The 26,237-nt window shown below is 41.0% G+C and overlaps 1 protein-coding gene across 2 annotated transcripts in view; it reads right to left on the bottom strand.

Annotated features, from left to right (window-relative positions):
• Positions 1–26,237, bottom strand: part of PPP2R2D (protein phosphatase 2 regulatory subunit Bdelta) — a 41,486-nt gene that overhangs the window by 10,492 nt on the left and 4,757 nt on the right. The window contains exons 3-5 of one of the 2 annotated variants that reach the window (XM_063101826.1): positions 6,804–6,901; positions 2,413–2,578; positions 1,905–2,017 (exon numbers count right to left, since the gene is read on the bottom strand). In XM_063101826.1, the coding sequence (XP_062957896.1) occupies positions 1,905–2,017; positions 2,413–2,578; positions 6,804–6,901 (377 nt within the window). Of the gene's footprint in view, positions 1–1,538; positions 1,634–1,904; positions 2,018–2,412; positions 2,579–6,803; positions 6,902–26,237 lie in introns of those variants that run through there. The other variant, XM_063101828.1, reaches the window with a different exon arrangement.

Here is a 26,237-nt window from a genome sequence, read left to right as displayed (position 1 = left end):
TTCTTTTAATTAAATCCCTTTTCTGGCACTAAATTAAGAGAAAATTTTACAGAAGAGCAACATTTCTGACTCTTAAGTTCCAACAAATTAATAGCCCATTTTGAACTTCAATCACCTTGCCTGTGACCTCTTAGCTCACGCTACGTTTAACAGAAAAAATACACTTCTTGTACCCTTCACTTTGGCCACCAACTAGACCAGTTTTATTTAGGATTAATCTATAAAAGCAGCCTTGAATAAAACCAAGATTGGGCCTAATAAGACCTATAGTTTTTCCAAAATAATCATGCAAGCTCACGGGGTGATGAAGGTGGTCTGCCTAGAAGGAACCTGGGTCCCAAGCAAGGGGTGTGTGTGCACACCTGGGTAGGAGGTGGTGTTGGCAGCAGGGGAGCATGCACAAGCCTGGAGCAGGACTCAGCATGTACCCACAGGCTCCCGAGGCCTTATCCATCCCATGACACTTCAGTTCTACATCAGTAGCTTATGTGATTGGAACTGTAAAACCAGTGTCACTGTCATTAAATGTGATTTACACTAACTGAAAAGCAGCAGCATGGTGTATTGGGAATCACCAACATTTTGGATCAAAACATCTTGGTTCAAACTAGGTACTATAAACTAGATTTGAGCAAATGACATAGCTTTTTTCAGCCTCACTGAACCCAGTGGAGATATGGTGATAACGTCAATGTAAAGGGTCTGAGGACTCCCCCGCTCCTCGGGCATGCTGACCCCAGCTGCCCCTGCCATTTAACTGTTGGTAGAAACCACCTTCGCTGCAGGCTGTCACCTGACTTTCCAGCATCCACATGGCATCCTGCTTGGGAGTGCTCAAGAAACATATCAGAGTGGACCAGACACTGGGCCCAGCAGGCTTGCCCAGCACCACCTCCGTTGCGTGTGCCAGGGAGAGGTTTCTGCAACACAGCGTCCACCTCCATGACATCCACAGCTAACGTGGAATGTACTCACTAACACCACAGTATAACAGATTTAAAACTCATTAAAAACCAACCAACCAAACAACCATTTCTGAATACACTAGCAACACTCCTTTGGGACTGGGCAGTTTGCAGGAACACCTCTCAGGGGAGCTGGTTTTCCTGAGGCAGCCCTGTCCCAGGCAGCATTTCTGGGGTCTCACCAAGACATATGCGGGCGCAAGCCCAGTGTGTTTAACTCCCTTTACCGTATTTCATCTAATTTAAGACACCCTCCACGGTGCACCACCAGGCCAATTATAAGACACCGAGATTTTAAGTTTTACCCCATTTCACAGATGTTAAAATGTGAAAAAATCTAGGTATTAGAATTGATGAAATATGGTCATTTCATACTGCGCCTGGGGGTACTAAAAAGGGAATGAAGAATTTAACAATTAACAAAAAAAGTAATGATTCTCATGGATTGACAGGCGAAGCATTCCGAAACATCAGAAGTTGCTTAAGTAACTCAGAGGAAATTCCATGAGAACCATCAGCAGTGATCTTGGTGGCCCACAGTTATCTCTCAATTTGCAACCTCTGCTAATTCACCTGGAAAGTGCTCTGAATTCCGTCTGAACTTCAACCTGCCCAGGTGCTGTTCTGAACCTTCAGAGTGAAAGGTGGCTGACACATTCAGAAAGATTTCTGTCATGGAATTAAATGTGAGTTTTCCCCTTAGTACTGCTGTATTTTCAGAGGATAACTGCATGACTTTGCCTCTGTGAAAAGATGAGGAATCCTCTACTTTAAACATGTATACATAAAAATGATTACTACTACTACAAATGGCTTTCGTGAAACACAAAAGAAAAACCTGGAGTTATTTCACTTAACAATATTCTCTAAACAGCTGACTTAAGCATTATTTGATTAATTTCTAAAAGTAGTGGATATGTAAAGAAAAGCGATGTATACCCGTAGTGCTGTAATTCTAAATGGATCTCGAAGCCGTCCATCTTCATCTTTCAAGTTATAACCTTCTGCTCTTTTATCCCGTTCACTTATTTTCCATAATTTTATAGTTTTATCTGAAAATAAAAACCTCATTCTCCATATTAAAAGAAAAACCAGAACATGCATCACTACCATTTGAGTATTACATTAGAAAACTCTGTGGCCCTATGTTGGTTTATAAGCTAGGGGGTCTTTGAACATGAATATTTCCAATTATAGATGAACATTTATTTTGTACAATAAATAAGGATGTAGAAACATACACAGAGTAGAGTTACACAATACTGGGTGGGTGGGTGTGGTTTTTCCACATACTTTGAATTTTCAACCTATTACTTGCTGCCCTAGCTAATTTACCCTACCCCCAAAGTTTAAAGCAGAAATAACTTCTAGAACGAGTTAAAATAAAAATAAAGCCACACACACAAAGAATTAAAAATATTAAATAACCACTTAAAAAAATTCTTACCATTTGTAGAGAGCAGAAAATGAGCAGCATTCTGTTGTGGTAACCACCTAATTTTATTAATTTTTTCCTCAATTTCTAGACTTTTCAAATAGTCAAACTCTGGTTCATGACTTTGAAAGGTACTGTAAACATTATATTCTCCCCTAGAGTGAGGGCGGCTTTTATTCTGCAAGGAAACATGATGGCTGTTTTAATGAATCAAGAACAGTGCAGAGAAAATTTTAGTGCTACCAACTTGAATTTCAAATCATCACAAAGATTTTTAAAAGTTAAAAAAATCCTGGCTCAAAAATATCTCAAACAGATGAAATTCAGAAGTAATTTACTTGGAGAAAAACAAAAAAAGGAATATTTCCCAACCCTTCTGTTTATAGGTATCTATTCTAGAGCAGTATCTGCTGAATTTAACCTGCTGCCTTGTCAGTAAAGATCCCTGAAACACAGTCAGGATATCTGTGCAAATAGTGTCTCGGACTGTTTCTGCTACCTTGACAGAGGTGAGTAGTGGGGAAAGAAGCTGCATGGCCTGCAGAGAACATTTGCAATCTGGCCCTGGAGAGAAAGCTCTGCTGAGCCTGCTCTGAAGAGCCGGCAAGGCAGGCCAAGGAGGAGCCAGACAGCAATGTGGCGGCACCACCACCTATACTAGCGGACCAAGCCCCGTGCATGTGCCAGCCACAGGAGAAGGGCAAACCTCACGTGCAGGGTCAGGTGATAAGTTCCGTACGGCAGTTAAAACGAATGAACCAATATGGACAAATCCTTCAATGCTGCATACAAGCAGCTGCACAAAGACACCCACAGTAAGGTGCTGGTTAGGTAAATTTTTAACACACACAATTCTATATGTTATCGTAAAAGAAGAAAATCATGCCTGGGAAGACATACACCATCTCAAAATAACGAACAACTCTGAGAAGGTAGAGGGAGAAGAAAATAAGGTCGGGGAGGAAAGTGACAGTAAAACGGGGAAGGGTACGATGGGAGCTTTGTCAGTATCCTGAATGTTTTCTTTCCTTTTATAAAAGACAGTAATATAGCTCGTGGGTTCACAGATATTTTTATATTCATCTCTGAAATCTTCTGTATGTCTAAAATGAAATTTTATATGAAGTATAAACATTTCATAATTAAAAATCAGAGACACAAGTATTTTAATTCTTGCTCTATAATCAATATGTAAAATTTAACATTTTTTAACACCTATGTATGCCAAAGAAATTGAACTAAACGAATTTTTATGTCTAGACAGATGCTTCTCTGTATTTCTGAATTAAGATCAAATACGAGAAGACATCCCAGAAGACTACCTGAATCTCTCCACTGCCCTGAATTTTTATGTAATGCACTCATACAGTCCTTGAGATCAAGTGTTCGTGGGCAGGAGCTTGGAAGTTTCCCTACTACATGATTTCGATGAGTGTGTTGTGTTGGGGTTAATGCTACTTAAACTGCTCTCTCTCTTCACCACCCCCAACCCCTCTATACAAAAAAGCATAATATACCAACAGATAGTTTTAAGTTGCAAAGGAGAAAAATAAAGTTGAACTATTTAAAAAGAAAGACTGGTAGAATGAAGTATTCTCATGGCCAAAACATTCATCCACCCAGAAATAACAGCACAATGAACCATCAGTGGAAGGCCCAACCAAAGAGCTGCCAGCACTGCCCTCACGCCACAGGTGTGACACCCACCACCAGCTGCCCCCAACCCCACCCCAATCCCCACGTCGCCTCATAGCCTTCTCCAATGCCCATGAGCCCAAAGCAGTCCCACATCTCCATGGGGTGCCCACCCCATCTAGGGAGGGATCCCGTGGGAAGCCTCGCTGGGCCTGGAGCAGGAGTGAGGACAGATTGCAGGCCTGAGCTGCAGCACTAGGAAAGGGAAAATTAGGAAAGGAAGGTGGAAAGCTCTCTCTGTTTTTGGACATGCTGATTTCTGATTTAACTAGATGAACTATTCAAATAGATCTGATTCTGTGGAAGGGGAGATGCAGATCTTGGGAGGCCCAATGCACGGGAAGCCAACAGATGCAGAGCCGAGCTCTGAGGGCAGGGGGCTGCAGGGCCACATCCACAAACCCCACTTGACTTAGTTTTACATGCTGGACTTCCCTGGGGACAGAGGTTCTGCCTCTAAAAATAAGAAAAGCTCAAAAATCACACTAACTATGCTTCCTACCTCCTGTCTTCTGTACAGCCAGAACCTTCCAATTGGTCCCTATGGGCCTGACTCCTTGCACCTTCCACAATCTAGCAGGCCCTATCCTCCAGCAATCCTCCATGCTTCACCGCCTCTAAGATGCACATTTTTTCCTTCACATTTTGACACTTCTGAACCTTGGCGCAGCTTCTGAGACCTGCGGCAGTGTAACCGGCAGCAGTCTCATCTTCTCAGCAGTGCTGCAATACCATCAGTGGCTTCCTTAGTTATGGGTGGAAATGTAAGCTTACACCCTTTATCCACTCTGGAAGAATGCAAGGCCACAGTGAGTGTCATACATGGCAACCAGTAAAATACTAAAAAAGCAGATGGAATATAAATGCTCTTCTTACGTTAACCAAAATATAAAGAAAAAGACAACCCCCCCCCCCCACATTGGGGTTTAGCAAGTTGCAGTTGATGGGGTTTATCAGATTCAAACAACTTTAGGGACCTTTTCCTATACAATCTGTCATTTCACATAATGACTTAGCACATCTTAAATAAAACTCTGTAATATCCAGTATTTTTTAGAGTAACATGCTTGACTTTCATCAGTCCATTTTATATTTGAAGCTAGTGTTTTTTTTAGGTTTAAGCAATGATCCATAAAAACAAGAAAAATTTAACTTTCCATTCTGAGACCTGCTAGAGCAAGGGACCAGGCAGCTTCCGTAAGGAGATCACTACAGTGGGAAACTTTTCTAAGGAGCTAAAAATAGAAGTGAAGTCTTCAGTTTAAGACTGCTGTGACTCAGCACTGTGTTAAATAATCCTTCTGCTGGAAGTTATATTTAAACACCACCACCGGTCTGAAAAAGGTACGGTATATAGTTCTTAAGTAGCATTGTGTGATATTCTATCTCTGGGATAAGAATGCAAAATATAAATTTATCTAATTAGCTGTGAAGATTTAGAGGGATTAATGATAATATACACAATACGCACAAAAGAATTTCTCGTCATCTCAAATCAGAGAAAATAGGATTTAAAAAAATCTTTAATTACATGGACATAATCAAAATTAGAGCTGCAACAGGTACATTTTGATAATGAGATCTGTTAGCACCCCATTAACCCCTCCCATTTAATCAAGCAATCCTGGTGGCCCAGGCAACGCCCTCCCACAGATCCCCACAAGCTGTCCTCTCCAGTGGCAGGGCCAGCACTTATGTCCTGTGCTCAGAAGAGCTACATGGAAGGGGAAATGGGCCCACTAACCTCTAAACCAAAGTTTTACCACAAAAATTTAGAGACTAGAATTTGGAGATGAAAAACTAACTTCCCATTAATCTGTTAGAAAACCTAGAGACAGGAAGGACAGGGACCATATTTTTGAATCTCTTAGGGAAAAAGGAAGACAAATATTTCACAGAGACCCCAGGCTCAGCTGCTGCCCCGCGGTTCCTCCCTGGAACCCTTGCACAACAGATAGTGAGCTTGCTTCCTTCCTCATCACTCATTAAGAACTCTGATGAGGCTCAGCAGAAATAGCAGGGGGCGTGGAAAGGCCTGGTTCTATTTCTCATTGGCATGACTGAAAAGAAGTGCTCTTTTCCCCGCAGAAAGAGAAATGACCTGAAAACCAGTGCTTCTTTGTGAGATCCATCTGTGGGCTCCTTCCCCTAAGGACAGGTGAAGCTTTCTGGGGGACGTGCAGGAATGAGTTGGGCTCATGTCTCACTGAGGGGAAGAACATTTACACCCCCACCCCCAAACTTCCCTGCAGGAAGTGCTGCTGGAGCTGCTCAGTGCACTGGAGACTCTCCCCTCCTTCACTGCAGCACATCAGGGCTGGGCTGCACTTCCATGGCTTGTACAGGGGTTTTCGCAGACAGCTGCTTTACTTAACTACTGGATAAAAGCGCGCAACTTCAGAACACCAGCCCCTGCACCCTCCTTCCTCTGGTCCTTACTACCACCAGGGTAAGGGTTCTCCTCCCAACCCCGAAGACTCAGTCGGGGCTCAACAGTGAGATTTCAAAGAGCTGAAAGGTGAGAACTAAAATACAGATCTTCTCTCTCACCCTTAAGATAATTTCTCAAAAACGATTCTATATGGTTAATGTGATATAATGGAATCTAAATGAAGTCACACACAGAAAATAATGTTGCTTCCTTCCTCATAAGTGATATGGGAAAGTTTGAATTATTACACTGGGTTTGTGGATTTTAAATTACTGACCTCTTGTTCCCGCTGAAAAATAACAACTCTGCCGCCCTTGTCTCCTGTTGCAAGAAGATCTCCAGAGTAATTAAATTCAACAGTTGAAATGATGTCAGCTGTCAATAAAATACAGAAGCAATTTACCAGCTGTTTTTTTGGAGGAGTCACAATGAATATTAAAAAGCAATAAAAAATGTTTCTCCAACCTGAAGGAAAAAAAGAAAAAAAAAAAAAAAAAAACAACAACAACAAAAAGGATCAAAAAGAAAGATAAACATATATGAAACTTTCTCTCCAAATAAGGCAACATTTTCATGGCAAACTTGTAATTTCCACGTGGGCACTTCTTGGTTCTGCACAGAGAGCCCACCAGCATATGCAGATTTCTGAATTTTACTCCACTGATCCAGTGCCTGGTCCCTTGGTGCACCAGGATTTATCTAGACTGGGTTGTCTAGATATAAGGATATAGGGCAGAAACTTAGAAAATTAATTTTTAAAAGAAAAAAAATTGGTCGTAGAAGAATGTTGCCTAATTTTATAATGCATGCCTAAGATTAACTTTTAAAATAAATCTGATTCTTATATAATAGTAAAAATGTCTTCATATTCTGTACGATACCTTTTGTTGGCTTCTGTACCAAATAACATTACAGACAATACAAGCTCTCTTTCACTGTCTGGATAAAGTTACTCCCATTGATAGCAATGATGTCATTTACAAGTGAGACCATTGTTAGTAAGAGACTTCAGATTTCTGACACCATAATATAAATATCAGCTCACAAGAGGTAAAGACCATGAGGTACACACATGAAAATGAACACTGGGAAACTCCTGAGGTTCCCTGAGACTAACCCTTCAGTTTAGAGGGAAAGGATCTGGATGTAGGACATAGAGTATGAAATCAAGAAAAATATCCTAGGTCTGTGACTTGCAGAAAAGGTTCCACAATGGACTCCAGAAGCTGCTTGTTCTCTGCAGCTAACTGGAAGAGGACATGGCATGGATGCAGCCTCCCTCAGGTGGGTCCGAGCCTGTCCTATGACCACAACTGGACTCTTCACCTTAGCTGGTAGTGCTGGAAAGTCTCAGGAATGGCTGGATCCCTACAAACTTATCCCCACTGCAGGGCGTCACCTCACACGAGGAGTGTGCAGAGTGACCGCCTTGCACAGTCCAGGCCCACAGGATCACTAAAGTCGAAGTTTTTAAAGACATAAGCCACTAAATGGCCATTGTAAACAGCTTATCTACAAATAAGAAATGAACCCAAAAGGTGAAACTACTTGAAGAACTGCCCCCTAAGTAGAGTGAATACTTGAATGCAATTCTTAAAGAGCTGCACAAACATTCTAATCACACAGTTGTTAATAAATGATTTCCTGCCAGCATGTGCAGAATAAGCTTTTTCTGCACTGGCTCTGTTCAAAAACTTCACATCTGAATTCCACTGTCTGGGATTTCTTTCTTTTTAAAAAATCTTCAGTGAGACTTGGGAAAAGATCAGGCTGTTTCTTATTACAAGCACTACTCTTAAGTTACCCAAAATAAACTAATTGGCTTAAATGAAACTAAAATATTCTGTGTTGGATTAAAAGGGACTAAATCTATGTCATTTATACCCAGAGGTTGTACGATATTATATAATTAATGGTATTCTAGCTCTGTTAGTGATTTTCAAACTTAATTAAAACAGACTGAGTCTTTTAAAAGGGAAACTCCCATGACTGCCAGTACTGAGAAACAATTTTCATTAAGTTACATAAGTATGAACCTAAAATTAGAAATACTCTCCATAGAGCTTAGACAAGCTCTAAAACTGAAATAAATACACACACTAAATACCAACAAAATTTCAAAATCAACATCTAAACCATCAACATCAATTTAATCTGATAAATGTTCTTTTACAAAGTTAGACTGATGAAAAGCACATCTACGGTACTGACTGAGGCCAGTGAGCCGGGTGTTTCACATGACTCAATTCTGCTTCCACTCTTCCGCTGGGCAGTGAGCCCCCGCCAGCACAGCCGAGCACCTCCCAGCCATCCCACGGGAGCATCGGCTCTCAGCCAGACAGAGGCTCCGTCACAGCGGACAAACCTCCTACTGAGGCACTGTGCTGGAAGGTGGTCGTCTGGCTAAGGCAGAAGGGAATAAGTATCAAAGGGCTAAGACAAGAGTCTCCCCGAGCTGGAGCAAATGGGTTTCCAGACAGAAAGGCCCAAGGAGTGCCCAGCATATTTGATGAACAGACACAGGCCAAGAAAATCTAAGCACCAAGTGTAAAAAGGAGATGCTAAGTATTTCCAAGAAAACAAACAGGTCACATACAAAAGAAAGGGAATCAGATGGGTACCACACAGGTTGCAGGAAAATGGTGGAGAGAATACCAACTACCCTCAAAATTCTGAGAAAAAATGACTATCAACCTAGAATTCTATACCTAGCAAGAGTAAAAATGTTTTCAAACATGCAAAGAGCCAAAAAAAACAAAACCCTTTCTCAGGAAACTGCTGGAAGATGCAATTTGGCAAAATGAGAGAAAAAAAAAAGAGAAAGGAAGATCAGGAATCTGACTTCTAAAAACTGGTGAAGAAAGTCTCGGATATGAGCCACACAGCCATCAGCCCTAGAGAGCAGCAGTCCAGGCTGGAGAAAGACTGTGGCTATGAAAAGTCACCTTTTGGGGAAAGAAGAGCTGAAAGATTATCTGTGTTTGTATTTGACAGATCTATTGAAGTGTTTGCTAAAAAAAAAAAAAAAAAATACTGAAGACAGACATCTTAAGCACATGAAAAAATTAGGCAATTCACTATCACTAGGAAAAACAAAAACTTGTATGAAAAATAAGTCTACTTTATTTCAGTAATAAACAATATTTACATAGTCAACAAATTCTGATGTAACAAAAATATGCAAGATAATTCTCTCAACTTCCTTTTTTGGAAGTTTTTTGGGGGTATATGTGGGCTGAAGGTGAAGTTAGTAAAAAAGCTAAATCATCAGTTACCATAACAGAAATTCGGCAGTGACTGTTCAAAATCAGGAAATCAATAGTTAGAGATATAAGCACATTATTTAGAAATAGGGGCTGCTGGGAACATCTCATGGCCAGGAGGGGGCAGGCAAGAAGAAGCAGAGAATAAGGAAAGAGACACTGGATTTAAAATAAAATTACTGTGATATAAGGAAGCGGGAATAAGGAAATGTGGACAGGGCAGGTGGAGGGGACTCAAAGTGCAAATGAAGTCAATCGAAATTTTAAAAGATGGATAATAGTAAGCCATGCCCCCATGCCTGGGAGGGAGAGATGGACAGTGCAGGAGAGAGAGCAGAGTCAGCAACCAGCCCAAAGGGAGGGAGCCAAAGACTTGGGGAGGCTGCACCTGGAAGGAGCTGGGCGTGTGCAGCAGAGAAGGGGAGCATGAAGAGGACAGCTTGGCAGACAGTATTTTTTCCATGAGGCTCGACAGAAAATTGTCTGCTAAGAGCGAAGGGGAGTGGTACGGTAGATCTGGGGGGAATGCATGAAGAAGTCGCCTCAGAAGAGGGAGGCAGGACTGCCTCCCACCACCAGTGCCCATTTGAGATCTGGGGCCAGCAGCTTGTCCTTGTAATGCAACACCTAGGTACTGCACGGGGACACAACGAGTGAGACGAAATCCCTGCCTTTGCAGGATTTATATTTGGGTGAATGAAACAGTAAGTGTGAATTGGGACCACAGAAACAGTACGTGTGAATTGAGACCATTCAGTATGGTTCGCATGGTGGTGTGTTTCCAGCCTGTTCAGTGGCTCGGGGGCAGGTTGGGAGAGAGACAGCTGGTGAAGCAGGTTGGGGGTCTGGCCAGGAGCATGACAGCAGAGGCTGAGAGGAGTCAGGAGTTAAGAGTCAGCAGGGGAGTGACCCCCATCCTGGGAGCCGGCAGCAGGCAGAGAGAGGCAATGGGGTGGAAGGTGCTACTAGAAGGGGCTGGAGCAGAGGAGCAGTGCTGAGTGAGGTGGCTGCACCGGCAGGAGAAATCCGGAGGGTGCCTGGAGCCAAGGGTTCAGAGGCAGCATAGTCAGCGAGGACGAGGTGGCACAGTCATCTAGCCTTAGGGAGAGTCCACCTTGGACACATCATTCACAGAGATACTGAAGCCACAGAAATGAAGGCAGGCAAATTCTGGGGTGAGTGTACAGGTGTTTGCTGTATTATTCTTGCACTTTTCCAAACTATTAAATTTTTCAAAACAAATTCACACTGCAAATGTGAATGTTTCATTTCCTGTATTTCTTTCAATCTTAACTGCTACCAGCCTATGTCCACAGAAACCATCACCTTTGGCTGCATCACTGTGACAGCCTCCTTAGTGGTTCCCACTTCCTCTCCTGCCCCTCAGAGTCCAATCTCCACAAAGCAGCTGGTGGAATCTATTTAAAGGCATAAAGATAGTATTGCCACTCCGCTTAAAACCTCATCAATACCAACTACCACAATCTATTTACCAAAAAAGTAACATACGGTACTCAAAACTTATCACCTAAAATTACCAAGTCGCTGTCAAAACAAAATGCACCCATGACAGACATGAGACATGAGACAGTTTCCAGAAGTTTCATTTTTCTCCTTCCCCTCATTAGCTAGTTCAAAGAGGGTTATTTCAACACACTTCTTGGCACATGACCACAGGAAGTTCCTGATACAACATGCAGCTCCACTGACCTAAACAGACAGCAACAGGACTTCGTGGGAGCCTGAGTTCTGCATGTTCCTGGTGAGACCACTGTGTCCTTCCCTAACACTCCCCACCTTACTGCTAGGAATGGAGCTAGAAAAGCAGTCCCAAGGAGTGGTTACAACGAAAATCAATCACTGACTTCCCCTTAAGGTATCATCAAAACTGACCCTAGGCTGATAAGTACGTGAAATGGTGTTCAACTTCCTTAGTTATCAAGGAAAGGCAAGTAGAAACTGCACTGAGACAACGCTACATGCCCACCAGAATGGCTGAAATTAAAATGACTGACTGCTCAGAGTGTTCACAGGCAGTCTCATACACTACTCTGGGGAGTGAAAATTGGTATAGCCACATCGAAAACTGTTTGGTAATATCCACTAAAGCTGAACATGCATATCCAATGACCCAGAAATTCTACTCCACATACACATACTGCCACCAGAACTAGCTACAGGTACCACCAAAACACTTACAAGAAAGTTCACAGCATGTTCACAGGAGAGACAACTCAAACGTCTACCAGCAGTAGATAAAATACACATAAGTCATGGTAGAGTCATGCAGTGGATCACCACCCAGCAACGAAAACGAACAAATCGCTGCTGCATGTAGCTGCACGGACCAGTCACAGAAAGACGAGCACTGAAGAGTACTTACAGCAACAGAAATCCAATGCGTGATGTGAGAAGCTGGCATGGACCGCCTTGGAGGGAGGAGGGAACATACGTACGTGAGGTCTGTGCCCTCTGTACACATGTCCTGTCTCCGGCAGTCAGCACGAGTCACTGGATTCTTATCCCCACTTGGCTATGCGTCCCTCAGTCTGACTAGCACTCCCCACCTAGCCCCCTGCACCCCAGTGCTGCCTAATCCTCTGAACGCTCCTCGTCTCTTGCTCTGAACCTGGCATTCCCCGACAGAAGCGTCCCCCACACCCCACTTACGAGTGGAGGTTTCTTCTGTTCCAGTGGATGCTCCCAGACCACTGCTCGCCCTCCCACCTTAGGGGGACGCACCCAAGCACTTCACACCTCCTCCTCTCTCCTCAAACTTCCAGCACCCCAACCACCCTCCTCACTTTCCATTACCAATTCTGCTCATCTCACTGAAAGACAGAGTTACCCAGAAGAGAAGCGCCATATGCTACTGTCAAGGACACCCGCTGCAGCACAGCAACTCCTCCCCTGAAGCCTGACCAGAGTGGGAGGTCCTATGCTGCTGGGACCCTCCAGGACCCTCCTACAACCTCCCGCTCTGCGGCACCGTCCACACTGTCCCCTCTAATAGACCATCCCATCTCCAAAAACACCGTGGCAAAACACACACACACACACAGAGGAAGGCTGGGACCTCTGTGCCCCCTCCCAGTCTCTGGCCATGTCTCTGCTCCCCTTTGGAGCAAGACGCCAGTTCCCTGGGCTCCTGGCCTCTACTTCCTCTCCTCTCGCTCTTTCCTGAATTCACTGAATGAGTGTTTTGTTTCCGCCCCTCAGGAAGTTCAGCTATTTCAATCCACCCACACTGTGGCTGCCAGCTCACCTCCTGCCATTACCAAACCAGCCATGGCTCTCTTCTATGAACTCAAGAGGTGGCCTGAGGGTGAGGCCATTTACTTCCTGCTCTGTCACACATATCAGAGCCACAGGCACATGGCACACAGACAATGACATGGAACTTCTGTAAAAATCCAGCAAAAAAGGATTTTTAAAAATCACGACTTCCCTCATACACAAAAATTCTGTCAGATGAACTTACTACAGATCCATATAAGTACTACCTGCTTTCCAAGCACACAGTTTGATGAGGACGTCAGGTAAGTCAGATACTCTAGCGAGTACAATGACAGCGCTCTCTCGAATATTACACAATTACATAAAAGAGGAAAAATTTCTACCAGCAGACATACACATACACACACAATTTCTAACTATGTTGTTTTAAAGCACATTACCCAAAGGCAAAAGTCCTCTCTGTTCAGAAACCAGACACAAACCAATAAAAATGCATTTATAAGCCTCCACTAAATATAAGGAATGGAAAACTACCTACGCAAAAGATAATAGTAAGTCTGTACATTACAGATACTGTAATCTAAAAGCACCCCAAATTAGGTTGGCCAGTTAGCTCAGTTGGTTAGGGCATGGTATTTACTATAACACCAAGGTCAAAGGTTCAGATCCCCATACTGGCCAGCTGCCAAAAACAAACAAATAGAAAAAGCAAAAAAAAAAAACCAAAAAACAAAAACCCAAAACCAAATTAATTAAATTAAAAAAATATATATATCCCAAATTGAGTATCTCCAAATTATTACTAGCTTGGATAAAACATGTGACAAAGCAGAAAAATATGAATATTATTTTTTAGTCAGTTAACCACTGAAAAAAAGGTCTGTTGCAATTATTCTAAAATGGAAAAGTCAGAAGAGACAACTAAAACTCATTTTTCTACTACAGGAACAAACATCATTTTGATAAAAAGAAAAGTACACCATATTCTAGGAATGCAAGGTTGGTTTAACATTTGAAAATAAATCAAAGTAATACCCCGTATTAATAGAATTAAAGGACAAAAACAACACAGTCGTCTCAATAAATGCAGATAAAGCATTTGACAAATCCAGCACCTTTTCATGTCACAAAACACTCAATAAACTACAAATATGAAGGAAATTCAACTTGATAAAGGGTACGTACAAAACCACAGCTAACATAACACTTAATGGTGAAAGTCTCAATGCTTTTCTCCTACAATCAGGAACAAGAGAAGGATGCTCGCTCTGGCAACTTCTAGTTAACATTCTACTGGGGATTCCAGCCAGGGCAATTAGGCAAGGAAAGGAAAGAAATGGCATCCAGATTGAGAAGGAAAAAGTAAAGTTATCTCTACTCACAGATGACATTATTATCTGGTATACAGAAAATCCTAAGGAATACACCAACCCCCCCCCCCCAAAAAGAAACCAAACCAGCCCCATCAGTGCTAATAAACGAGTTCAGCAAGGATGCAGGAATCAAATCAGTACATAAAAGTCGGTTTTGTTTCTATACAACAGCAATGAACAATCCAAAAATGAAATTAAGAAAACAATACCATTAAAGGTTTTTACAAAAAATAATAAAATATTTAGGAATAAATTTAACCAAAGAACTGCAAGATTTATACACTAAAAACTGGAAAATACTTAGGAAGAAATGAAAGTCCTGAATAAAGGAAAGACATCCTGTGTTCACAGGCTGGAAGATGTAATCTTTTCTTTTTTGGTGTCTGGTGAGTATAGCGATCTTAATCCTTGACCTTGGTGTCATAATACCTCACTCTAACCAACTGAACTAACCAGGCAGCCTGGAAAACCTAATCTTAAGATGGCCAATACTCTCCAAATTCATCTACACAGTCAAGGTAGCATCCTTATCAAAACCCCAGCTGCCTTCTTTTGTGTGTGTGACAGAAATTGGCAGGCTAATCCTAAAATGCATACAGAAATGCAAGGAACCCAGAATAGCCAAAACAATCTTAAAAAAGAAAAAAGTTGGAGGACTCATACTTCCTGATTTCAAAACTTAACTTTAGGGCCGGCCCTGTGGCTCACTCGGGAGAGTGCTGCCCTGGTAGCGCCGAGGCCACGGGTTCGGATCCTATATAGGATGGCTGGTGAGCTCACTGGCTGAGCGTGGTGCGGACCACACCGTGCCGAGGGTTGTGATCCCGTTACTGGTCAAAAAAACAAAACAAAACAAACAAACAAACAAACAAAAAAATCCTTAACTTTAAAGCCACAGTAGTCAAGACAGTATGGCACTGGCATAAGGACAGACAAAACATGGAGACCCAGGGAACAGAAGTTAGAGTCAAGAAAGACATCCTCACATCTATGTTCAACAAGAGTGCCAGGACAATTCAATGGGAAAAGAACAGTATTTTAACAAGTGGTGCTGGGACAACCACATATCCACATGCAAAATAAAGAAGTTGGGCCCTTACATCACAAATAAAGATTATATATAAACATAATTTATTATATATAAATTATATGTAATTATATTTGGCTGGTTAGCTCACTTAGTTGGAGTGCATTGTTGATAACCTCAAGGTCAAGGTTTTGGTAATGGCCTTGTACTGGCCAGCCACCAAAAGAAAAATCTTTTTGGTGGGTGGTGGCCTGCATGGAGAGAGCGTCATGAAGACCTCCAGCACAAAGCAGGAGTACAAGGTGGTGGGGTGCTGCACACCCACCTCCAAATGCTATACACTGCTTGTCTACTGCATGCGAATCTTTGTACCTAATCATGTGGTCACGAAGCCCCACTTCTGGTACTTTGTATCTCAGCTAAAGAAGGAGGAGGTCTTTACCGTGGATAGGCATTTTAAAAGTACCCACTGTAGGTGAAGAACTTTGGCATCTGGCTGCACCATGACTCCCACAGCGGCACCTATAATGTACTGGGAATACCAGGACTTGACTACTGTGTGCACCATCATCCAGTGACACACACACACTCTCTCTCTCTCTTACACACACACACACACACACACACACACCCATCAAAGACCTAAATGTAGGAGCCAAAGCTATAAAACTCTTAGAAGAAAACAGGAATAAATCATTAAGATATTGGATCAGGCAATGGTTTCTTCAGTATCATACCAAAAGCACAAGCAACAACAACAAAAACCAGATAAAGCGGATATCATCAAACTTAAAAAATTCTTGTACATCTAAGGATACCACCAAAAGAGTGAAAAGACAAATCATGGGATGGGAGGAGTGGAAAAGACAACTCGCAGAACGGAATGAATATTTGCAAATCATGTGTCTGACAAGGGATTTGTATTCAGAATACATAAAGAACTCTAAAAACTCAGCAATAAAAAGATAAGCCAATTTTAAAAATGGGCAAAGGATTTGATTAGACATTTCTCCAAAGACGACAAATAAATTCCAATAAGCACAGAAAATAATTATCAACATCATTAACTAGGGAAATGCAAATCAAAACCAGAAATACCACTTTAAAATTACTATGGCTAAAATTAAAGACAGTAGCAAGTGTTGGTGAGCATGTGAAAAAATTGAAACACTCATACACTGATGGTGGGATTGCGAATGATGCAGCCACTTTGGAAAACAGTTTGGCAGTTCTTTGAACACATTAAATGTAGAGTCACCACATATGACCAAGAAATCCCCTGCCTAGGTATATACCCAAGAGACTTGAAAACACACGTTTACACAAAAACTTGTACAAGAATGTTCCTAGCAGCATTATTCATAAGAGCCCCAAAGTGTAAACAACCCATCGACTGATGAATGGATAAATAAAATGTGGTATATATATCCATACAATGAAATATTATTATTCACCCAAAAAAGAAATGAAGTACTGAACTTTGAAAACATTATGCTTAGTGGAAGAAGCCAGACATAAAAGATCACATATTAAATGATTCCACTTATATGAAATGTCCATAATAGGCAAATCCACAGAAACAGCAAGTAGATTGGTGACTGCCAGGAGGTGCAGGGAGGAGACAATGGGAGTGACGGCTAATGGGTTTCTTTTGGGGGTGATGAAAATGTTCTAAAATTAGGTGGTGCTGATGGTTGCACAAGTCCGTGAACACACTCAAAAACCACTCAAATATATACTTTAAAAGGATGAGTTTTATGCTTTGTGAATTACATTTCAATAAAGCTATCATAAACAAAAATATACCATAAAAATTAATGGATCAAGTCATTAAAAGGTTCTTACAACTTAAAACTTTTCTCAAATATCTCCTAAAAGTAGACTAAACTATTTCAAATTTTTTCTAAACGAACAAAAATTTGCTATAAATTTGTTTTCAGCAAAATACTATTTTACATTCACTTTCCTACTTTAACCTAAAGGGCCTTTGTTTTCCTTTTGGCTACTTCTTACATGCATGTGCACAAGTGATGGCAGCAGAGGGAGATGGTGACTCTTGTTGTTTTATTAGGAACATTAGTGTTACCATCGTTCCATAACTAGATGTCTTGTCTAACCAACTTTAATAGACTTCAAAACTCAGGAAACCAGACTTAACCCTGCCACTGAAGCCCATCACAAACTTAACCACTCTTCAAGGGAACTCTGATTTATGGAAAATATTCCATGCAATCTCCCTTACCCCATGCTGAAAAAAGAGAAAGTCTTTATACAAAAGGCTGCCTGGCTGAATATATTACCCTTTCTCCCAAACATATTAAATGACTTGAATTACAACTAGGAAATTTAATGCTTAATTTCATGCTTAGAGATTCTTTTACTAAGTAAGAACTGTGTGAGCCATGGCAGTGTCTGATTTACAGGCAAATCAAAGCACTTTATAACTATGGACAACAGGTCAGTGTCTTTATAACACAATCACCAACATACTCACTAGGCTCTCTGGAGAATTAAATAGACACTTTCCAACTGAGCAACACCTTCTCTGAAACTGATTCCAGCCCACCTTTGCACACTGCAGCCAGAATAACTTTTAGTTTTTAAACACATATCTGATCATGTGATTTTGAATTCTCACTGCTCTTAAAAATCAAAATTCTCATTTTACTCTCCCTTTTGCTTCCTACAGTCCGTCATCCAGGCCTGAATCAGTTTCGTGAACTGACTGTGTTCCTTCCTATTCCAAGCCCTCCCACATTCTGTACCCTTTGCCTGCTCCTCCCATCCCCAACCCTGTTCGTGCCCATCCATCCTTCATATCTAAGCTCTGCGTTTTGATTCCTTCCAGAGCCCTCATCAAAATGGCAATAATGTTACCTAGTTAGTTGCTGATGTCTCAGGACCGTGGCTGTGGAGCAGTGCCCCTGCTTGTTGCACCTACTCAAGCAAACCCCTGCAGAGCCCGGAGGCGCAGGGCTCACTTGTTACCCTGGCACTCACGACTGGCCAGCAAAGCCCCATCTCTCTAGATACATAACAACAAACACGAGTATTCTTTAGTTATTTCATACTTAGTCAAACTAGCAAGAAGTGACAAGGATGTCCCTCATCTACGTAAAAAAGAAATCACTTTCAGAACTGTTACCAAAAGCAGAAGATACATCTCAAAATTAGGGAAATGATCTTCAAACCTTGTCCATCATATTAGCAAACAAGGTTGCTAATTTTTTTTCTCAACAACTTGTTTCTTAATCTCCATCTTTTATTGGCATTAATTAGGAACACCCACAACCCTGAGATTCATTTTTATATTAAACAGTTATGTATATTTAAACACACATGTAAGAACTCACAAATATTTATGTTAAAAAAATTCTAAAATAACTAAGATTACCAAGTAAGTGCTAAATTTATCAAGTAAATGACATAAACTTTTATCAAACTTTTATCAAACAATAATTACCCACTCTTAGGTTGTGATAACAGTTTACTTTAAAAAAAATTATAACAAGCTGCTTTCGACTAGGTAAGTTCCTTCAATGCGTGTAAGTAATTCAATTTCCAAAAAGCTTTTCAGGAATACACTTATTGTTTGAGAGTAAAATTTTAAAAAGTACATTCAGTGACTAAAAGCAATATAAGCAAAAAAAAAAAAAAAAAAAAAAAAAAGAAAAAAGTAAGTTAGAAACCTATCACCTCTTATTTCAAAAAATCCTCATCTAATTCTGGCATAAAACAGAATACAATTCTGACACATGCTACAACATCACAGATGGACCTTTAAAACTTCACACATAGTGAAACAAGCCAGATACAGATGGGCAAATACTGTATAGTTTCACTTATATGAGGTCCATAGAAGAGGCAAATTCAGAGACAGAAGGTAGAATGATGATTGCCAACCAAGGGCTGGGGGGAGGGGAAAAAGGGCAATTATAGTTTAATGGGTACAGAGTTTTGTTGGGGATGATAAAAAGGTTTTGGGTATAGATAGTGGTAACGGTTACACAACATTGTGAATGAATGCTTTTAATACCACTGAACTGTACTTTTACAGATGGTTAAAATGATAAATATTATGCCACATATATTTTATCACAATTAAAAAAGTATTCCTGGAGCTCAAAAAACCCCAAACCTATGCCAACCTGAGGGCTGTGCTTCTCTCTGTAGTTAAGTGAGACGCAGCCCCAACAACCATAAGTGATTGAAATGAAGAGATATGAACTTGAGCTGAGTCCCTGAGGCATGCTGTGCACTGCCCCTCACAGGCCTGCCTTGTGCCAGCACATAGAAGTCATCAGAGCAAAGCAGATGGTGGGGAGAGGGGCTCCATTTATTACTTTTTTTCTCTTATAACCCCAGCAGTAAACTTGCAATGGATTTCTAAGATGACAATTTATATAACTACTTTACCTAGTGACACATTTTACCTTGAACGGTACCTTTAAAGAGTACGGCAGAAAGCCCTAAGCAGATAATTTCATAATTCAAATCAATTACTCCTTTCAGTGCTGAATTCTGTATTCTCTAATGAGCAATAAGTAAACTGAGAATGATTAAAGTAAAATTCTTCTCATTCTCCCAGTTTCAAATTAAGATCACTATTACATATCTGAGCTTACTCAGGGTTCTATGGCAAAGAAAGTTTATGATAATTTTGGTTAATACTACTTCAAGAATTATCTAATATTTCAGATGCCTTTAACAAACAAATCAGTTGACACATCCTTTTTGGCACCATAAACAAAGTCAAAATCTAAGAAATGTGAGCTGTGGCATTCAACTAGATTGTCAGGGTCTGGCAAGAGCGGCAGCAGCCGATCAAGCGGATGCCACATAAATCTTTGCTTGATGAAAGAAGTCTTAAAAGGGAGCCTGCACATCTATTTCAGTGAAAATTCAAACGCAGGCTAGGTTATGTGGGAATTTCACAGTGGAGGTTGCTGCTGGCAAGGGAGAAGAGCAGCAATGGGACTGGGAAGGTGGGAGACAGAGGACTTCAACTTTAATCGTGGCTTTTATGTCTTTAAAAAAACCCAAAACCGATAAGACCAAACGTTAACATTTATTAGGTGCTGAGAATATGGGTGTTTTTATTATTTACATTATGTGCTAATAATATACAACGTACAGGGTATATCAAAACGTGAGGTGCAAATGATCGACACTCGCACCCAGGCTACAGCAAACGAAACAAAGCTGAGAAGTAGTCCCTGATGCTTAGTAAAGTTCTGGACATTTACAAATGCACTTGAGGCACACAAGGCAGTAACAGCCCCTTTTCAATAATTGCTATTAGCTGGGGTTTTGTTTTGCTTTGTTTTAAATCTCTTTATGGTACTAGAGATTTTGTAATGAATACACTTTTATGGGTATCTATTTTGTCATTCTAGATACCTAGAGCAGAATAAACTGGGGAAGAAAAAAGGTTTAAGGTATTTCAGACCTGAAGAAATGGGAGCCTAAAGCAGTTTGCATTTAAGAAAACCAGAGCACAACAAAAAGTGGAAGGGTAAATCTGTACTGAGTCATCTTTAGGTGTTCACAAGGAAAACTCCTCGTTCGAGTCGTTATAAAGCCAGTCTGTTCCTTTTCTTACCTGGCCTTTTTCCCCTTATTACTACATAAACAACGCATCCTGGGAGTGGAATGTTAAACAGTACAGAGGTGTGTAGAACAAAAGCAAAAGTTCCTCTTCAGGACAAACCTAATCCCTCATTCCCACAGGTACCACGGATGTTAACCCTTGGGAGCCAGCCTTCCAGACCCAGGATCACTTGGTTTTACATGGGACCACTGCTATGCAAGTTCCACTCAATGTGTCAAAGACTTCTTTCCAACAGGCACAGGACCCCCTTAATCCACAGTGTGGGTGCACCATAATGCATTTAGCTGTGTAGCTACTTTTAGGCATTTAGGTTTTTCCATGTTTTATTGCAGCAATGCACAACACTTCAAATACATCTGCTGACATATTCCTGTAGGATTCCCAGAAGTGGAATCATGAGGTTCCAACCCTTGTTTAAAGTTTGATAAATAAATGTCTAATTGCCTTTCAAAAAATGAATGTAGAGATACTCTTTTCAGAGCCTCATCGCTGCCCTAATTTAAAACGTCTTTGCTTATTAATGCCATTTCTTTGATATTTCTTGACTCTTTTACTCACTCCCTTTTCTAAACTAATGATAAGCCTACAGAAGTGGACATAGCATCTTGCTTTCTTCACCCACCTGTTCCTAATTATCAGGGAACTTGCTACCTTTGGTGCAGATAATGCTGGCTCACTGAGAGTTTATCATCTTTAAAAAAATTTCCTCTGTGCCACTGCTGTGCTAGGTACTTTGCATGATACAGAAACCCACGTCTTCATAAAACTGCATTCCTATTTTAGCTGTGGTTTTATCATCTCTGGAGATCTGGATAAAACAAGCTCAGGTCTTCTTTATGCTCTGAGGTAGTCTAAAATCCTCACCAAGATTTTTGTGAATTCTCCAGGGCTGTCTGTTCGCACAGCAACCCTGCCCCTGAGCTCTGCTCAATTCATGAATCCCTCTTTTTGTCCCACACGGTGCTCTTCTTCTACACCATTACTGACCCAAACATGGACCTTTTCCTTTTTTGGCTCTTTTTAAAATTTTCAACAGGAACAGAAAATCCACTAGCAAAAGACACATTTATGACGGCACTTCAAAAAGTTCATGGAAAGATTTTTATTATCCTTTAATTCTATTTTTCCACAAACTTTTTGAAATGCCCTTGTATAGTAGATTCAACTGAACTCTGGGGAGGAGAGTGTGGAATGGGGGCAGAAGAATTAAAATTCAAGGTTGATAACAAAAAAATACGCAGAGATTAACATTCATAATGTATAAAGAGCTTTCACAAATAGATTTTTTAAAAGTTCAGTAGAAAAATGGACAAAAAATATGAGCAACAATTCACAGAATAGAAACAGTCAAAATTTTTTTTTAAAACTCAACTGCACAACTGGTAAGGAAATGCAAATTATAACATTAGATTTACCATTAAAATAGCTCAAGTAAAAAGACTGATATTCTCAGCAAGAGTGAGAGGAAAGAGAACTTTTGGTGAAAGTTTAAGTTGGCACCATCTTACTGAGAGCAGTCTGGCAAATATTAGTGTGCATGGCCAGGCATCATGTGCCTGCTGCTGGGCGTCCATCACCCAGGGACCCTGCATGTGGACAGATAGGTGGGCGAGACTCTACTGCAGCACTGCTAACAAAACAAACACTGGACTAGTTAAATAAATGAGGTGATCTGTACATGAAATACTATACAGTCATCAAAAAGAATGAAATGGAGCTACATAAGGCAACCTAGTTAAAAATATGTAGGCATGGGCTCTGGACTACTTAGATTGAAATCCTGACTGCAGTACCCACTAGCTCTATGGCCTTCGGCAAGTGAATTAATTTTCCTGAGATTCAATTTTCTCATTTGTAAAATGAAGGTACCATAGCAGCACTTACATCTCAAGGGGCTGTGGTGGGGGTCAAATGTTTGGCTAAAGTACACACAGCTTAGCAGAAAGCTGGGTTCACTGTTAAGATCTTGAATTACACCCATACCCGCCAGCCGCCAACAGCAACAGGAAAGATCTCAAATCATAGTAAAAAAAAAAAAAAAGAAAAAACAAACAAACAAACAAAAAAACAAATTGCAAAACAGTATTTAGAACAGAATTTCACATTTGTAAAGAATTAAAAACTATTGCTTATGTACACAAACTAAAATTTAAAATATAAAGAGATAAACACATAGAAAATAGTCTAAAAAGATACATATACTTAACAGTAGTTACCTCTGAGGACAAGGATGTCAGGAGAGCAGCGGAATGAAGAGGGACTTTCACTTTGTACTCCTAATACATCTGCATCATTCTATTTTCTTTAATGATGAATACTCTTATTATTGTACTTTGAGACAAAAACCATAAAATCTAGTAAAGATGAGCAGGAGCAGTTAATCTTGAAATCTGCCCTGTCCTTGTCATTGCTATTCTTATGGCTTGTTTTAGAGCAGGAGTTCTCAGCGCACAGTCTGTGAAACGCTGGGGGTCCCCAAGAACCTTTTGGAGGGTCCGTGAGGTCAAAACTACTTTCGTGATAATATCATGTATTATCTGCCACTTCACCATGCTGTCATTTGCATGGATGAGCAAAAGCAACGGGGAGTGAAGCTGCTGGTGCCTTGGCACAAATCACAGCAGCGTGCCAAAATGTACAGTCACCATATTCTTCATGCCATGCACATGCCAGGTGGAGGGGAGTCAGTTTTACTTAGGAATGTTGTTGATAAACAGTTAAAATAATTAATTTTATTCAACCCCAACCCTTTCACATGTGTCTTTTTAAAATTCTTTGTGGCAAAACAGGCAGTACACACAGAGCCCCTGTGCTGCACCCCAAATACAGCACCACCTCAAGGAGAGCGCGTGCGGCTGTCTGCATTGCAAGCTGAGTTAGCCATTTCCTTTGAAAGAATGGCTGCCCTACTTTGGTCATTTAGTCTCTCAGTTCACAGAAAATGACCGACACTGTCTGTTCCCAATGATAGAATCTAAGCCTTTGAGAGAAAGTTGGAATTTTGGAAAATTGGTATCTACTGCTAATTTGACAATTTCCCACGTTGCAACTTTTCTGTTGAGAGCGGGGGTGGTATTAACAAACATGATTTTCTTTGATCTTATACAATGAAATATGTCAACATTCAGAAGATCTGAATAACTCAATGTACAAATATTTCCAAATGATCCCGGTGTGATGTTACCAAATTACACACATGGGCAACAGATCCATTCCAAGTACAAGAGAGAACTACGGATTCTAACGTAAGAGGGTATATAAAAAGTTCACTGATTCCAAAGTGCAACCAAACTTGAACAAACTGCCCCTACTGAGTTGCGCTTCAGTACCAGAGCATCCATAATTATCACTCCTCCCTTCTCTAACTACGTGAGTATGAGGCCAAACGTTCTTTATATATTTCCATAAAGCAAATGCAGCTGACAAAATGAAGAATCAGATGTGGGATTGCAGCTTTCTTCTATTAAACCATACATTTTTAAAGGATTTGCAAAAGGCGTAAAACAATGGCATTCTTCACGCTAAATCCTTTTTTTTTGTTTTGGAAAAGTTGTTTTTCATTAAACATGTTAACATGTGGTAGATTTATTATTATTTTAAAGTGAAATAATAATTATTATAAATTACTGTTTTAATCTCGAATACAGTAAATATTGATAGATATAACCTGCACAAACAAAAGCTCTCCGATTCTCAATAATTATTAAAGAGTATGAAAGTGTCGGGGAACCAAAGGGCTTTGAGAACCAACAGTTCAGAGTGAGCCTTGCCCACTCACTTCTGCATGGTCTACAAAGGCAGTGTTGAGTTCAGTAATTTCAACAGGGGCAGTCTGGCCCACAAAGTCTGAAATATTTACTGTTTGGCCCTTTACAAAATTTTGCTGGCCTGACCTGATGTCGGAAAAGCACACTCCCAGCCTCCACGACTGCAGGAACTTCCTCACCAGCAGCTCCGCCTCCACTCTACCCCATCACCACCCATTCTCCAAATGCCACAGTGACCCTCCTAAAAACATAAAGTTGATGTCACTCCTCTGCTTAGGATCCCCTAAAGGCTCGCAAACAATCAAAGCACCACTCAAAGTCCTCAGCACGTTCTTCAAGGGCCCTTTCTCATCCCTTTCTGACCCCTGCTAGCCTCGTGCCTTGTCCCTCCCACTTCCCCTCTGCCAGAGGACAGGGCCAAGCACTGATTTCCCAGAACGCACCATGCTCGCTCCAATCTCCACTCCAAGCCCTCTCCACCTGGAACAATCCTCCCCCCTTCCCTTGCTCTTTCTTATGCCTTGACTTCCTTCCTCCACTCCCAAGTCTGTGCCTATGCACTTCTGTCCCACTCCTTCAGCATACCCCGGAGACCCCGCTACAGTGCTATGGCCCATCTGTCTGTCTGTCTCTGTCTAAGCAGAGGACTTCCTGAAGGTAGGAACTGCATTTCTCTATTTTTCAACATTGTTGGGAACTTAGCTGAAATCTAGCCCTTATAAAAACCTTCACTTTTCTTAAATTGGCTGCCTGTAGCAAGAGAGAGTCTGCTATTCTCCTATGCAAGAGGGTTTAAGATGACAACATCTGAACAGTTAGCAGTTACTGTGTTCCTGTGTGCCAGAGCTTTCCATATACCGTCTGGAAACTTCACAGCAACCCTGTAATAGCCACAGGTAACAGTACCCCTGTTTTACAAATGACGAAACAGAAGGTAAGTAAGTTGCCAAATTAACACAAAGCTAGTAAGAGATTAGGAACAGGATTTGTACCAAAATCATCTGCACGATACCTTTCCATCTATTATGACCTTCCACACCCTGATTACCATCAAGTGAAAGAGACAAGCCTAAGCCATGTGATAAAACTAGGGAACCAGAAGCAGGATATAGCCAACTGCTAAACAACGTGGTATGCTAAGTGAAAGGAAAGTTCAGAGTCTAAGACAGAATACTGAATGCTAACAGCGGCTAGAACAGTGATTCACAAAGAAAGTGAAATCTGAGATGGATTTAGAAGACTCAGTAGGGTGTGGAGAGTAGACAGAAAGCAAAAAATATTCTAGGCTGGGAAAGAAACAGGAGCAAAGATCAAGGGATGGGAACCATTACTGAATAACAATGGGAAAATTAAGAGGCTAGGCCCATTTAAGAGGAAGGGGTCTGGAGTTGGTGGAGAGAGGAGGAGACAGATCAGGAAAAAAGAAACTGCTA

The sequence above is a fragment of the Cynocephalus volans genome, chromosome 7 (assembly GCF_027409185.1).
Source record: "Cynocephalus volans isolate mCynVol1 chromosome 7, mCynVol1.pri, whole genome shotgun sequence".
NCBI classification, from domain to species: domain Eukaryota; kingdom Metazoa; phylum Chordata; class Mammalia; order Dermoptera; family Cynocephalidae; genus Cynocephalus; species Cynocephalus volans.
Note: the sequence above shows the minus strand (reverse complement) of the source record. Positions and strands in the feature narration are given on the sequence as shown.